Source organism: Hypanus sabinus, chromosome 2 (genome assembly GCF_030144855.1).
Source record: "Hypanus sabinus isolate sHypSab1 chromosome 2, sHypSab1.hap1, whole genome shotgun sequence".
NCBI classification, from domain to species: Eukaryota; Metazoa; Chordata; class Chondrichthyes; order Myliobatiformes; family Dasyatidae; genus Hypanus; species Hypanus sabinus.
In genome coordinates, this window is record NC_082707.1 from 25,932,464 (window position 1) to 25,945,373 (window position 12,910).

The 12,910-nt window shown below is 42.1% G+C and overlaps 1 protein-coding gene and 1 long non-coding RNA gene across 2 annotated transcripts in view; both read left to right on the plus strand.

Moving 5' to 3' along the window:
* The window catches only part of LOC132404470 (uncharacterized), a 102,568-nt gene that overhangs the window by 12,051 nt on the left and 77,607 nt on the right, over window positions 1–12,910 (plus strand). The window lies entirely within an intron of this gene.
* On the plus strand, window positions 6,954–9,793 carry LOC132404460 (uncharacterized). The gene is made up of 2 exons (XM_059988626.1): window positions 6,954–7,035; window positions 7,314–9,793. Exon 2 carries the CDS (start codon window positions 7,481–7,483, stop codon window positions 9,140–9,142), a length of 1,662 nt encoding a protein of 553 aa, XP_059844609.1. The 5' UTR covers window positions 6,954–7,035; window positions 7,314–7,480; the 3' UTR covers window positions 9,143–9,793.

Below are 12,910 nucleotides of genomic sequence, written 5' to 3' on the forward strand. Positions count from 1 at the left end.
TCTGTGGACATGTACCCACCAGATCCCTCTGTTCCTCCACACTTCCAAGTATCCTGCCATTTACTTTGCACTCTGCCTTGGAGTTTGTCCTTCCAAACTATACCACCTCACACTTCTCTGGGTTGAACTCCATCTGCCACTTCTCAGCCCACTTCTGCATCCTTTCAATGTCTCTCTGCAATCTTTGACAATCCTCAACACTATCCACAACATCACCAACCTTTGTGTTGTCTGCAAACTTGTCAATCCACCCTTCTACCCCCACATCCAAGTCATTAATAAAAATCACAAAAAGTAGAGGTCCCAGGACTGATCCTCGTGGGACACCACTAGTCACAACCCTCCAATCTGAATGTACTCCCTCCACCATGACCCTCTGCCTTCTGCAGGCAAGCCAATTCTGAATCCACCTGGCCAAACCTCCCTGGATCCCATGCCTTCTGACTTTCTGAATAAGCCTACCGTGTGGATCGCACTAAAATGAGACATTGTGTGAAGTTTAATGAAGTTTAAGGGAGCAAAACATCGGTGAATAGTCGCTGGCTGATGACCCTGAAGCTGACCTAAGGGCGCTATTGTGGGTGTGGCAGGCAGCAATACTGAGCAGGAAACATCCTCCTGTAAATCTCAATGAATACAAAGTTATACCTCATGGATGCAAACAGGCATTTCCACGGAGGCTGAGTGAGACTAGAACTAGAGGTCACAGGTTAAGGATGAGAGGTGAAATATTTAAGAGGAGCATGACAAGGAACTTTATTCCCTTAGGGGCCATGGTAGCACAGCAGGTAGTGTGGCGCTATTACAACCTGGAGCGTTTCAGACGTCAAAAGTCAATTCCGACAACCTCTGTAAGAAGCTTGTATGTCATCCCTGTGAATGCATGGGTTTCTCCCACAGTCCAAATACGTCCCAGTTAGTAGGTTAATTTGTCATTGTAAATTGTCCTGTGATTAGTCTAGAGTTAAATCAGTGGGTTGCTGGGTCATGCAGCTTGTTGGGCTGGAAGGATCTGTTCCTCGTTGTACCTCTAAACAAAATAAATATGACTTCTTCTCGGGCAGGTGGGGCTCGTCAGCCTTGGACAGCAGCCCGCCTCGGAGAAGGAAAACTCTGATTTTAAACCTCCACTGCCTTGCGGCCAAACCCACCCATGGGAGAGGCTTCGGGAGTAAACCCCGAGGAAGAAATCTGGAGCCTAAGGCAGTTTGATGTTGTTATCAACTTCACTCCGGCAACCTCCACGAGTACACTGGTGCCAAGCTGTATCGGCACTTGTCTTTCCCTTAGACTATGTCAGTGATGTGGAGAGGGGGAACCTGTTGCATGGGCAACAGCCGGTTCTTCAAATCTTCCCGTCCAGGCTTGCTTGCCCTGGAGAGGACACAGTCCACCAGAGGTGCAAACCCATGATCGACAACTGCCTACTACTAAGACTTCTTCATGCAGAGGGTGAAGGGGGCGAGGAACAATTTGTCAAAGGAAGTGGTGGATGGAGGTTTGATTTCAACGTTTCAGTGTAATTTGGATCGGTACATGAATGGGTGAGGGGTATGGAGGGCTATGGTTCGGGTGCAGGGCAATGCAACTTGTCAGAATAATAGTTTGGCATTGACCAGATGGGCCAAAGGCCCTGTTTTTTTGCTGGAGTGTTCCATGACTTAGGACTGATTTTTTTTTTTGTAAACTAATAAGCATATGAAATTATGTCTTATGTCATCACTGAGTTTCATTGCAGCTCCCAAACATTATGCCTCAGCTGAATCACTGCGTTTTCCTGTACTCAGGTAGGAAACCAAATCACCTCAGCACTCCTCTGAACACAGAAAGAAAGAAAGGAGCAAATAGTTTAAAAGTAGACAGCTCAGGTGTTCAGCCTTGCATCTCATGATGAAAAACGTCTGCATGCAAAAGTAGTTTCTGGACTGTTGTAAACACCCATTAAGGGCCTGCTGTATTCCTTTGTTTTAGAATGCCAAATAAATACTGTCATGAACACTAGGTTCATTCACCTATTCTCCCAGTATGCGAGGCCTACTTTGCTCCTCAGTCCGACTGATGACTTTTTAAAATTCTCACTTTCTGTGAGAATTTTAATGGTGGTTTCCAATGTCCCAAGTTTATTCCTACTCTTAAACAAATGCTCCATCACAAAGTTTCTTAAATTTTGAGCAGCCTTGATGTACTTATTCAGTGTCTGGCAGCTGTGCCTTAAGCAATTTGTGTCCCGGGCACTGAATCTCCCTTCCTAAAGTTTTCTATCTCTTCTCTTTTAGTATGTGCTCAAAATCTACCACTCTGATGAAACGCTTTTTAATGATTCGGATATCTCCTCAAGCGGCTCAGTGTCAAATTTTGTTTAATAACTTTACTATGAAGAACCTTTGCAGATTTTGTAAGAGTTCCTGTATAGTGCAAATTGTTAAAGATTAATATATTCTGCTTCATACAGTGTAGAATATTAATCCTATGAGTAAAAGAGTGAATCCAGGATTTCCTTAAAGGGAGAAGCAACCTTCTACATTAGGGCATGAAAAGTTACAGGGGCAAAGCAAGAAAATGGGGTTGAGGAGGAAATAAATCAGCCATGATGAAATTGTGGAGGAGACTTGATGGGCTGAATGGCCTAATTTTGCACCTAGGTCTTATTATTCAGGAAGTATTGAACCAATATCATTCCAGGAAGTGGGATCCAGAAACTGGATTATGTGTATTTTCTAGGCAGAAAATACGTGTAAACAGTTCAAACTTAAAAAATAATCTCCTTTGGTTTCAAACAATTCATTTAAAGATGAGGATAAAGGTTAGCTTTGCTTGTCACATGTACTTCAAAGCATATTATGACTAACTGACAATCTTACAATGAATTGGCTGCTGCGTAGAATGTTGGTGAGGCCACACCTGGAGCATTTTGTGAAGTTCTGCTTGCTGTGCTATAGAAAGGATGTGATTAAGCAAGAAAAGATTCACAAGGATGTTGCTGAGACTGGAGAGTGGATCAAGTGGAATTGCTTTCCTGGAGTGGATGAGGATTCTCACTGTTACCATCAGGTAGGAGGTACAGAAGCCTGAAGGCACACACTCAGCAATTCAGGAACAGCTTCTTCCCCTCTGACATTGAACCTGTGAACACTACCTCACTTTTTAATATATAGTATTTCTGTTTTTGCATGATTTTTAAATCTATTCTGTATATGTATACTGCAATTTATTTATTTATAATTATTTTCTTCTACATTATGAATTACATTGCACTGCTGCTGCTAAGTTAACAAATTTCACGACAAATGCCAGTGATAATAATTCTGATTCTGAGGGGTGACCTTATAGAGGTTTATAAAATCATGAAGGACAGAAATAGGGTGGATAGTCTGATTCACATGGTAGGAGAGTCTAAAACTAGAGGACAAAAGGTGAGAATGGAAAGATATGAAGGAGATATGAGAGGAATATTTTTCACAAAGACAATGGTGGGCATTAAGAGCAACCTAAAGGAGATGATAGAGCCAAGTTTCGAAGACATTTGGACAGGTTCATGGATAGGGAAAATCTGGATGGATATGGGCTCAATACAGACTTACAGAATTAGGTCAGGAAGACATTTTTCTTGGCATGGACCACTTAGGCCTGAGAGCCTGCTTCTATACTGTGTAACCCATTGACTCTGCCAAATTGATGGCCCTTAAAAAGCACCCGTCACAAGATGGTGGAAAATATGCAAAAGTAGAAGCAGGAGTATACCATTTAATCCTCCTGCCTGCTCTGGTACTCAGTAAGATCATGGTTGATCTTTAATGAGAGACTCTCCTTCCTGTAGTAACGTCAAATCTCTCATTTCTCTTAACATCCAATACATCTATGAATATTAGAATATCTGAGCCATCTTAGGAAGAGTACTGCCATGAATGGTTACTTGCTGGGGATAGGAATTCCTTCTCATGTTATTTATGAATGACTGACCCTTTGATCGTGAGTCAGGTTTCCAGATGCCTCTGCACGGGAAGGATTTTCCCTGTCAAAACCTGATAAGAGCATTGTAATTTCTGGAAGAAAAAAATCATTTAGACATAGAGTAAGGAAGACCTTTCTTGTCCTGTTCAGAGAATTAAATGTATGGGGCACTGCCTGCCCGTCCCCCTTGACCCTCCCTGAATTACCTTTGGGGAAGCAGTTAATTGCCTCACAGCTCCAGACGCTCCTGCTTCCTCCCTACACACCAAAGGCATTCAGGCTGTTATGTTAATTGGCCACGGTAAATTAAACCAGTATGCACACGAGAGCACAAATGCCAATAAAATCTGGGGTGGAGGGTGATCATATTGATGGGGTTATGGAAAATATAAAATGGGTTAAGAGTAGAAACAAGGGAAAACCTGCAGATGCTGGATTTTATGGAAAAGAGTACAGTCGACGTTTCGGGCCGAGGCATTTTATATGTGTTGCTTGGGTTTACTTGCAAAGGGAGTCAGTGGACTGAACGGCTTGTTTTCCTAAACTCCATGTCCCTATGATCTCTGTCAAACGTGGTCCTGCTCATGGTATATTTAATTATGTGCAGCGTGTATTTACGTCAGAACCATAATCTCATTATTGCATTTGATGCATGTTGAAAGTGTTGATGAGGCCAAATTTGGAGTATTGTGTGCAGTTCTGGTCACCTATTTACAGGAGCAATATCAATAACGTTGATGGATACAGAGAAAATTTACAAGGTGTTGCTGGGATTTGAAGACCTGAGTTAGAGAGGAAGGTTACATAGGTTAGGACTTTATTCCTTGGAGTGTAGGAGAATGAGTGGGGGGGTGGTGGTGGTGGTGGGAAAATTGATAAAGGTATACAAAAGTAGTATAGGTAGGGCTAATGCAACAAGACTTTTCCATTGAGGTTGGGAGACTAGGACTAGACATCATAGGTAAGGGTTGTTGTTCCTTTCCACACCTTGTGGCACATTGGCAGCATTTTTTGCTATTTCTCTACTACTTGTCTGTTTTTTACGAGGCCAAGTTGCTAGATTGATGCTCAACCCAGCACAGGTGGAAAGCATGCAATGGGCCGGCCAGATTCAAAGCCTCAAAGTCCAGTGCTGGTGCCAATACACCTCTGGCCAGCATAGATAAGGGTGCGAGGTGAAATATTTAAGGGAAACGAGGGTGACGTTCATCATTCAGAGGGTGGTGCAAGTGTAGTACAAGCTGCCAGCGAAAGTGGTGGATGCTGGTTCAATTGCAACATTTAAGAAAAGTTGGGATAAGTACATGGATGGGAGAGATACGTGAGGGCTATGGTTCAGGTCCAGGTCCATGGGACAAGGCAGAATAATAGTTCAATGTGACTAGGTGGTTTGAGGGGCCTGTTACTATGCTGTAGTTCATTGTGTCTCCATGATGCTACACACTTACTTCCATTTCATTGCTAAACCAGGGGTACAGAAGAAAGCCATATATATATATATATTATTTTTTTGAGGCACCCAATGGGCAAAAGACCTCATGATGAGCTTTCTTTTTAAATCTTTATTCACTTAATAGATTAACAGCATTTCCTGTCGAGCTGCCCTTGGTTAAAATTTGCTGAGTTTCAACCTGAAGTGTTTATAATAAAATCTAACAAAATCACTTAAGCAAAAGGTCAATGATTTTGTCGGATTAAATAGTTCAGCCAACCAAAAGCCAATAAGTGATAGAACCAGAAAATGTCATGCATCAGTGTGTAATAAGTATCATATTCTTTAGACTGTATGCAACCCTTCCTTCCCCCACACATCTAAATTCATTCTAACAGCCAGAAAAGTTCTATTTCAGATCTTGTGTCAGGTAATTCCTTCACTAAATAAATATCCCTAAATAAATGCACATCCCTAATTAAATACTTGAATATATTAACTAAATTTAAGCTATAATTAATTCTGCCTTTGGACCTTGCCAACTGTTGTGTTCATTATTGAGGGAGAGTGCAGGACACACCAGGATGCCAGCATGCAGTATACTCAAACGAACTTTATTGATAACCCAGCTTGTACCGTATGTGAGCTCCTCCCATGTAGGAGTGGCTTAGGAATAATACTATTAACCATCACTACACTAACATCCTGCCATTCCAAGGGAACAGGATTTAGGAAGGGTAACCTATTAAAGATACATAACTATTTTAGTATATAGTCTACCTTAATTCTAGCCCTTTCAGTTATGCCAGTATTGTCATTTTAGCATTTCATTTGCACTGTTTGCGAATGCGCTACATGCAGGAGGCATTGCATTCTGGGAAGACAAATGATGGTAGGATTTCATAGTGAATGGTGGAGCCCTGGAGAACATCATAGAACAGAGGACCTGGAGGACAAGTGCATGAAAGTTGAGTCATGGTTAGACAGGGTGGTGAAGAAGAATTTTGGGATACTGGCCTTTATCTGTCGGGCATGAGTAGAGACATTGGATGTTAAATGTGGGATAACTAGTTCTGACTTCATAATTCATTGTGGGGAAAAGTACTAGAACGGCAGAGGTCATCAATTCACCAGATCATGTGCACGCCTCAATAAGGTAAGAACAAAATAGACATGCTATTTCCGGACACCTGTGTTTTTCTTTTGATTAGTTTTGGAGCTACAAAAAAACATAACGGTGATAACAAGGAGTTTTAAGAGAAACTCATGACAGCTACCTAACTGCTGAAGCACAGCACATTTTTTTCTTTTAAAGGGAAAAGAAATGTTTGAGTTAAAAAATAGTGCAGTGAGACCCTCGACTTAACAAAAACCACAGAACATGGTTGTGCTGTCTTTACGACAGTTATTTAGTTTATAATATTTTCGCTTAGTAATTCATTCAATAGTATTTTCTAGTTAGAATTAGAAGTGTTTAAAGTATATTCATTGCATGTAAAATATATCGGCATGCGATGACGTCACATCCGGTTTCGCCGCGTCTTGTGGGAAAACACCGGTTTGAAATTAGCGCGAGGGTGGGGGCTTTCCACGAGGCTCACCTGAGCACAAGCAGTTTTGCAGGCATGAGAAATCACAGTGAGAGCAACGCTGTAAGTTAATAGATAATCGATATATTGAACTAAGATGTTAATAGTGATCCTGTTAGAGGTAACGTCGGTAGATAATGTTTATGCTTTCGTTAGTTAAAGAGTCGCGGATAGTTTGCATGGAAGTGTATTTAAAGTAGTCAATGGAGCAGGTAAACTCTCCCTGTATACTGCACCTTAGTGTAATGTAGTTATAGTCACCTTTGCAAGTATTTACACTTGAAATGTGATATTAAGGAAGGAACAAATACTGTATCAATCTTGTATTGTTTTATCAACAGTTTTCACCATATGTTAATGTGAAGAGTGAACAGTAAATGGTTAATCTTACTGCGATCTGGTTCTTATTAACTGTGGTTTATCCGGACGTTAAATTCGGCGTTTCGTTACACCCGAAGGAGAACGTGACAGTGAAAAAGCGGCATTATCAGGTGTTTCAAGTGCTGCAATGTCAGCTCGATCCGGGATCAAGTCGATGGCGCCCAGCGACAAGGGCAGTAGAACGACATCAAGAAAGTCCACACAGGCAAGAGCCAAGGCAGAAGCCGCCAAGGTGCGACTGCATTACGCCAAACAAGAAGCAGTTTTGAAAATGAAACTGGCCACCAGAGAAGCCGAAATCCAGAAAGAAAAGGCTGCCAGAGAAGCCGAAAGGGCCGCCAGAAAGGCAGAAGCCGCCAAGGCGCTACTGCGTTACGCCAGACAAGAAGCAGTTTTGAAAATGAAACTGGCCACCAAAGAAGCCGAAATCCAGAAAGAAAAGGCTGCCAGAGAAGAGGCTGCCAGAGAAGCCGAAGAGGCTGCCAGACAAAGAGAAGAGGCCGCCAGAGAAGCCGAAACCCAGTTGGAAATGGCAAAAATATCGAGAGAGTTGCATGTGCTGCAGCTAGAAGGAGAAAGAGAAGCTGCCAGGGTGGAAGCAAAGTACATAGAACAAGCTGAAGGGTCGCGTGATCTGACCGAAGTAAGATCTACTTTAGAAAGGACCAGACTGGAACGCACAAGCGACTATGTACAATATCAAATAGACAGGCAGGCTCGTCTCCCCTCTCCATACGTATTCGATAACTTCCCCAGCTACGAGGAACCTCAGAGAGTCACGATTGCATCACATCCATACGAGGAAGGAAATTTACCCTCACGGCTCCGTGATGAAGTCAAGAATGAAAGAACCGACAACGCTCCTTCACCCCCACAACAGGACGGCGGGGAGGGAGAGGTTCACTCCAGGACAACAATTGTCAGCTCGAACTGTACAGAAGTTTGCGGTCAAACTCAGTCAAGCCGTTCTTGTTCCGAGATCTGCCTCACTGAGGTGTACCCTAAAGAAGCACAACAAGGCGTTAACAAGCGCGAGGCAAGCGACGAGTCGCTGGGCCAGTCAGTCTTCGCTCTAACGAAGTATGACAACAAACTTGCACAATCAGCTCAAGATACCATTTCTTTAAAACCCAAAGACACCAAGGTCTTCAGAGATGAAGCAAATAATGGGGTTGCCCCATTGCCAATCAGAGAACCACGCCAGCGCTCACCAGATAACAAAGAGCAGGCAGTCAAACGGTTCACGTCCTTACGGAAAACCTGGAAAAGGAAACCTGAGATACAGCAACGCACCCGATTGGCCCACGAGGTACTGTGCACCCTAATGGCAGAGGTCACAGCCATTATAAACGCACAATCATTCCTACCTGTGTCTTCTGACCCAGAAAACCCCTTTATACTTTCGCCATCAACGCTCCTTACGCAGAAGGCAGGAGCACCTCCTCCACCAGGAGACTTCTCAGACAAGGATTTGTACACAAAGCAATGGAGACAAGTCCAGGCTCTGGCAAATCAGTTCTGGCCTCGCTGGAGACAAAAATATCTACCTTTGTTGCAACAGAGACAAAAGTGGACAGAACCCCACAGGAATCTTCAAGTTGAAGACTTAGTCCTGCTCAGGGACAAGCAAGCCACCCGCAACAGCTGGCCAACGGCCAGAATCACTGCTACATTCCCTAGCGAGGATGGACATGTCAGGAAGATCGAATTGAAGACTACCGACCAAGGCGATGTGAAAATTTACCAAGGGCCAGTTACAGAAGTTATTCTACTTCTACCCAATGACTGATTAAGAGACTAAGTTTTGTACTCTGCTCATTGTGACCTTACGAAGGTCAAGCGGGGAGTGTGCTGTCTTTACGACAGTTATTTAGTTTATAATATTTTCGCTTAGTAATTCATTCAATAGTATTTTCTAGTTAGAATTAGAAGTGTTTAAAGTATATTCATTGCATGTAAAATATATCGGCATGCGATGACGTCACATCCGGTTTCGCCGCGTCTTGTGGGAAAACACCGGTTTGAAATTAGCGCGAGGGTGGGGGCTTTCCACGAGGCTCACCTGAGCACAAGCAGTTTTGCAGGCATGAGAAATCACAGTGAGAGCAACGCTGTAAGTTAATAGATAATCGATATATTGAACTAAGATGTTAATAGTGATCCTGTTAGAGGTAACGTCGGTAGATAATGTTTATGCTTTCGTTAGTTAAAGAGTCGCGGATAGTTTGCATGGAAGTGTATTTAAAGTAGTCAATGGAGCAGGTAAACTCTCCCTGTATACTGCACCTTAGTGTAATGTAGTTATAGTCACCTTTGCAAGTATTTACACTTGAAATGTGATATTAAGGAAGGAACAAATACTGTATCAATCTTGTATTGTTTTATCAACAGTTTTCACCATATGTTAATGTGAAGAGTGAACAGTAAATGGTTAATCTTACTGCGATCTGGTTCTTATTAACTGTGGTTTATCCGGACGTTAAATTCGGCGTTTCGTTACACCCGAAGGAGAACGTGACAATGGTTTTTTTTTCAGAAAATATAGACAGACAGTTGAGCTAAAAAAGGCAGAAATAGGATAAAATCACAGGTTCATAAACAGTGAGTATTTGGTGATAGTATTAATAAATACAAAGCAAAATAAGAAATGGCTCGCTACTTCAGAAAGATAAACAAGTTCGATTGCACAACAGGTAACTCACAGGTAATGCATACTGAACAAATTGAGCAGTATTTTAAAGTAGATGGAATAGCCAATGGGAAATGAGTGCCAGGCTTGCTGAATGCTGTTGGTGGTAAAAGTACAGTTTGCACAAGTTTAGCTGCTCCAATCAAACCAGCCAAAATGAGTTTTGCTGATATCATGAAAGTAATGCATTAAGAACCAAAATCATTGTTGATTGCAGAATGTTTTAAGTTTCATAATTGAAATCATAAGGAATGGAAGTCATTTCAGCTTTTGTGGCTATATTGAAGAGATTGGCAGAGCACTGCCAGTTCAGTGACGGCACTGAGAGATGATTTATTTTGTAGAATCTTCCAAGAAAGCGTTCAAAAATGACTCCTAAGTGAAACAAGCTGAGAACAGTTGAAATTGTTGTATCAATGGAAGCAGCAGTCACTGACGTAGTTGAGTTGCAGTCAGGAATGAATGATCAGAATTTCAAGGTCTAAGCAGAAAACTGCCTAGCTGGACATATTTTGTTACTGTTGTGGCAGGGGCTCAAATACACCAGCCCAACACAGGTTTAAATGTGAAAATTGCAGAAAATGCAACAAAGTAGGACACATACAAAGAGTATGTCTGGCAGACAAAATGAAAGGAATGCACAGAGCAGAGGAAAAAATAAAAAGGATGCAGTTTCAAAAAGAGAACTAATCTGAATGCTGATTATGAAAAAAATTGATAATGATGAGAACGACAAAGGACTAAGTAGCCTTGCAATTTACAATGTGCGAACTAGCAGGAGACAAGCGATATGGGTTACACCAGAAGTGAATGGCAAATTAATTAAAATGGAGTAGGACGCAAGCTCAGCTATTTTAGTCATTCCACAAAATGAGTTTGAATGGCATTTCAAAAATCCTGAACTGATGTCTGCAGATGGCCAGCTAAGTGCTTATACAGAAGAAAAGATATCTCCTGTGGGAATGACATCTTTACAGTGAAATACAACAGTGGACAAGCCACATTGGGCTTGTATGTGGTGAAAACAGCATTGTGGAGACATGACTGGCCGAGACAACTATGAATTGATTGGAGATCCATCCCCTATTTGCATGCCACATCCCCTGAAATACAGTCAACTGAAACTGAATTAAGAAACTTATTGGATCGTGCCACAGCACTGTCAAGGATGGCATTGGTAAACTCAGACACATCAAGAGTAAAATAGTGTTAAGTGAGAATATCACACCCAAGTTTTACAAAGCCCATCCAGTTCCTTATACCATCCATGATAAAGTAGCCAGTGAGTTAGATCCCATTCTTCGCAAGACTGAGTGGAGCCCATGGGCATTGCCAGTGGTCCAAGAAGCCAAAAAGGATGGGTCCTTCATGATCTATAGTGATTTTAAGGTCACCATCCACCTAATACTGAAAGTAGATCACTACCTTTTGCCTAGGGTAGTGGATATCTTTGCAAACCTTTCTGGAGGGAAACACTTCAGCAAAGTGGACTTGGCTGGGGCCTACATACAGATGGAAATGGAAGAAGAGTCCAAAATGTTTTTCTCCATGGCCACTCTCAAAAGGTTTTATCATTACAAAAGACCTATTTTGGAGTGGCATCTGCACCTGCATTCTGGCCAAAAGCTATGGTCCAGCTGCTGCAAAGCTGCCTAGGCACTCAGTATCACCAGCAAGGATGACAAGGAACATCCCCAAAATCTCAAGACATTGTTAAAAAGATGAGAAGTTTATGAGCTCAGAGCACAAAGCAACGCTTGTGAATTCTTTAAACCAAGCATCACTTACTCTAGTCACACCATTGATGCAGAAGAAAATGTGCTGAGAAAATACAAGCAGTGGTGGATGCCCCAAGGCCAAAGGACTTGTCACATTTCAGAATCAGGTTTATTATCGCCGGCATGTGTCATGAAATTTGTGTGTGTGTGTGTATGTATAGTACATAAGCTGAGATGCATTCAGTATTGCATTGGAATTTATAACTAAGCAGGGAGGATTGATGTGCATTTAATATTCCAGTAATACTTGAGTATTATTTTTTGGTTTACATAATTGTTTGCACAATTCATTATGGGTTTTATGTAAAATATGTGAATGGCCTTATTCCCGGTCTCCCATGCTTTTCTTTCAATTCGTTTTGGAGTTACAAAACATGAAATCCCTGAACCTGATAATGTGTGTCCTGAAGATTCTGCATCATCTTCTCGATGGCACCACTTAAAGGAGTACATGGCCTGGGTGGTGGGGGTCCTTGATTATTGATGCAGCCTTCCTGCTCCGTGTGGATGTGCCCAATTTTGGGAATGGCTTTACCTGTAACGGACTGTGCTGTACCCATTAATTTTGTCATATTTTTCATTCAAGGGCATGAGTGTTTCTATACATTCAGTGAATATACTCTCCATCAGACATCTAAATAAGTTTTTCAAAATTATAGATGTCATGCCAATGTTTGCAAATTTCTAAGGAAGTAAAGGCACTGCTGTGGTGAATTTGTTACTACACTTATGTGCTGGGCCCAGGACAGGTCCTCTGAAGTTATAAATCTGAGGAACTCAAAGATGCTGATCCTCTCCACCTCTGATCCCCGATGAGGTCTGGCTCACAAAGCCCCAGTTTCCTCCTCCTGAAGTCAATCTCCATGGTCTTATTGATATTAAGTGGGAAGCTGTTCACACAGCTCCACTCAGCCAGATTTTCAATCTCCCGCTTACACGCCGATTTGTCACCACCTTTGATTTTGCCAACAACAACAGTGTCATCAGCAAACTTAAATACGGTATTAGAGTTGTGCTAGGCCACACAGTCAAAGGTACAGCAGGGGACTATGTACACAGTCTTGTGGTGCAACTGTGCTGGAGATTGTGG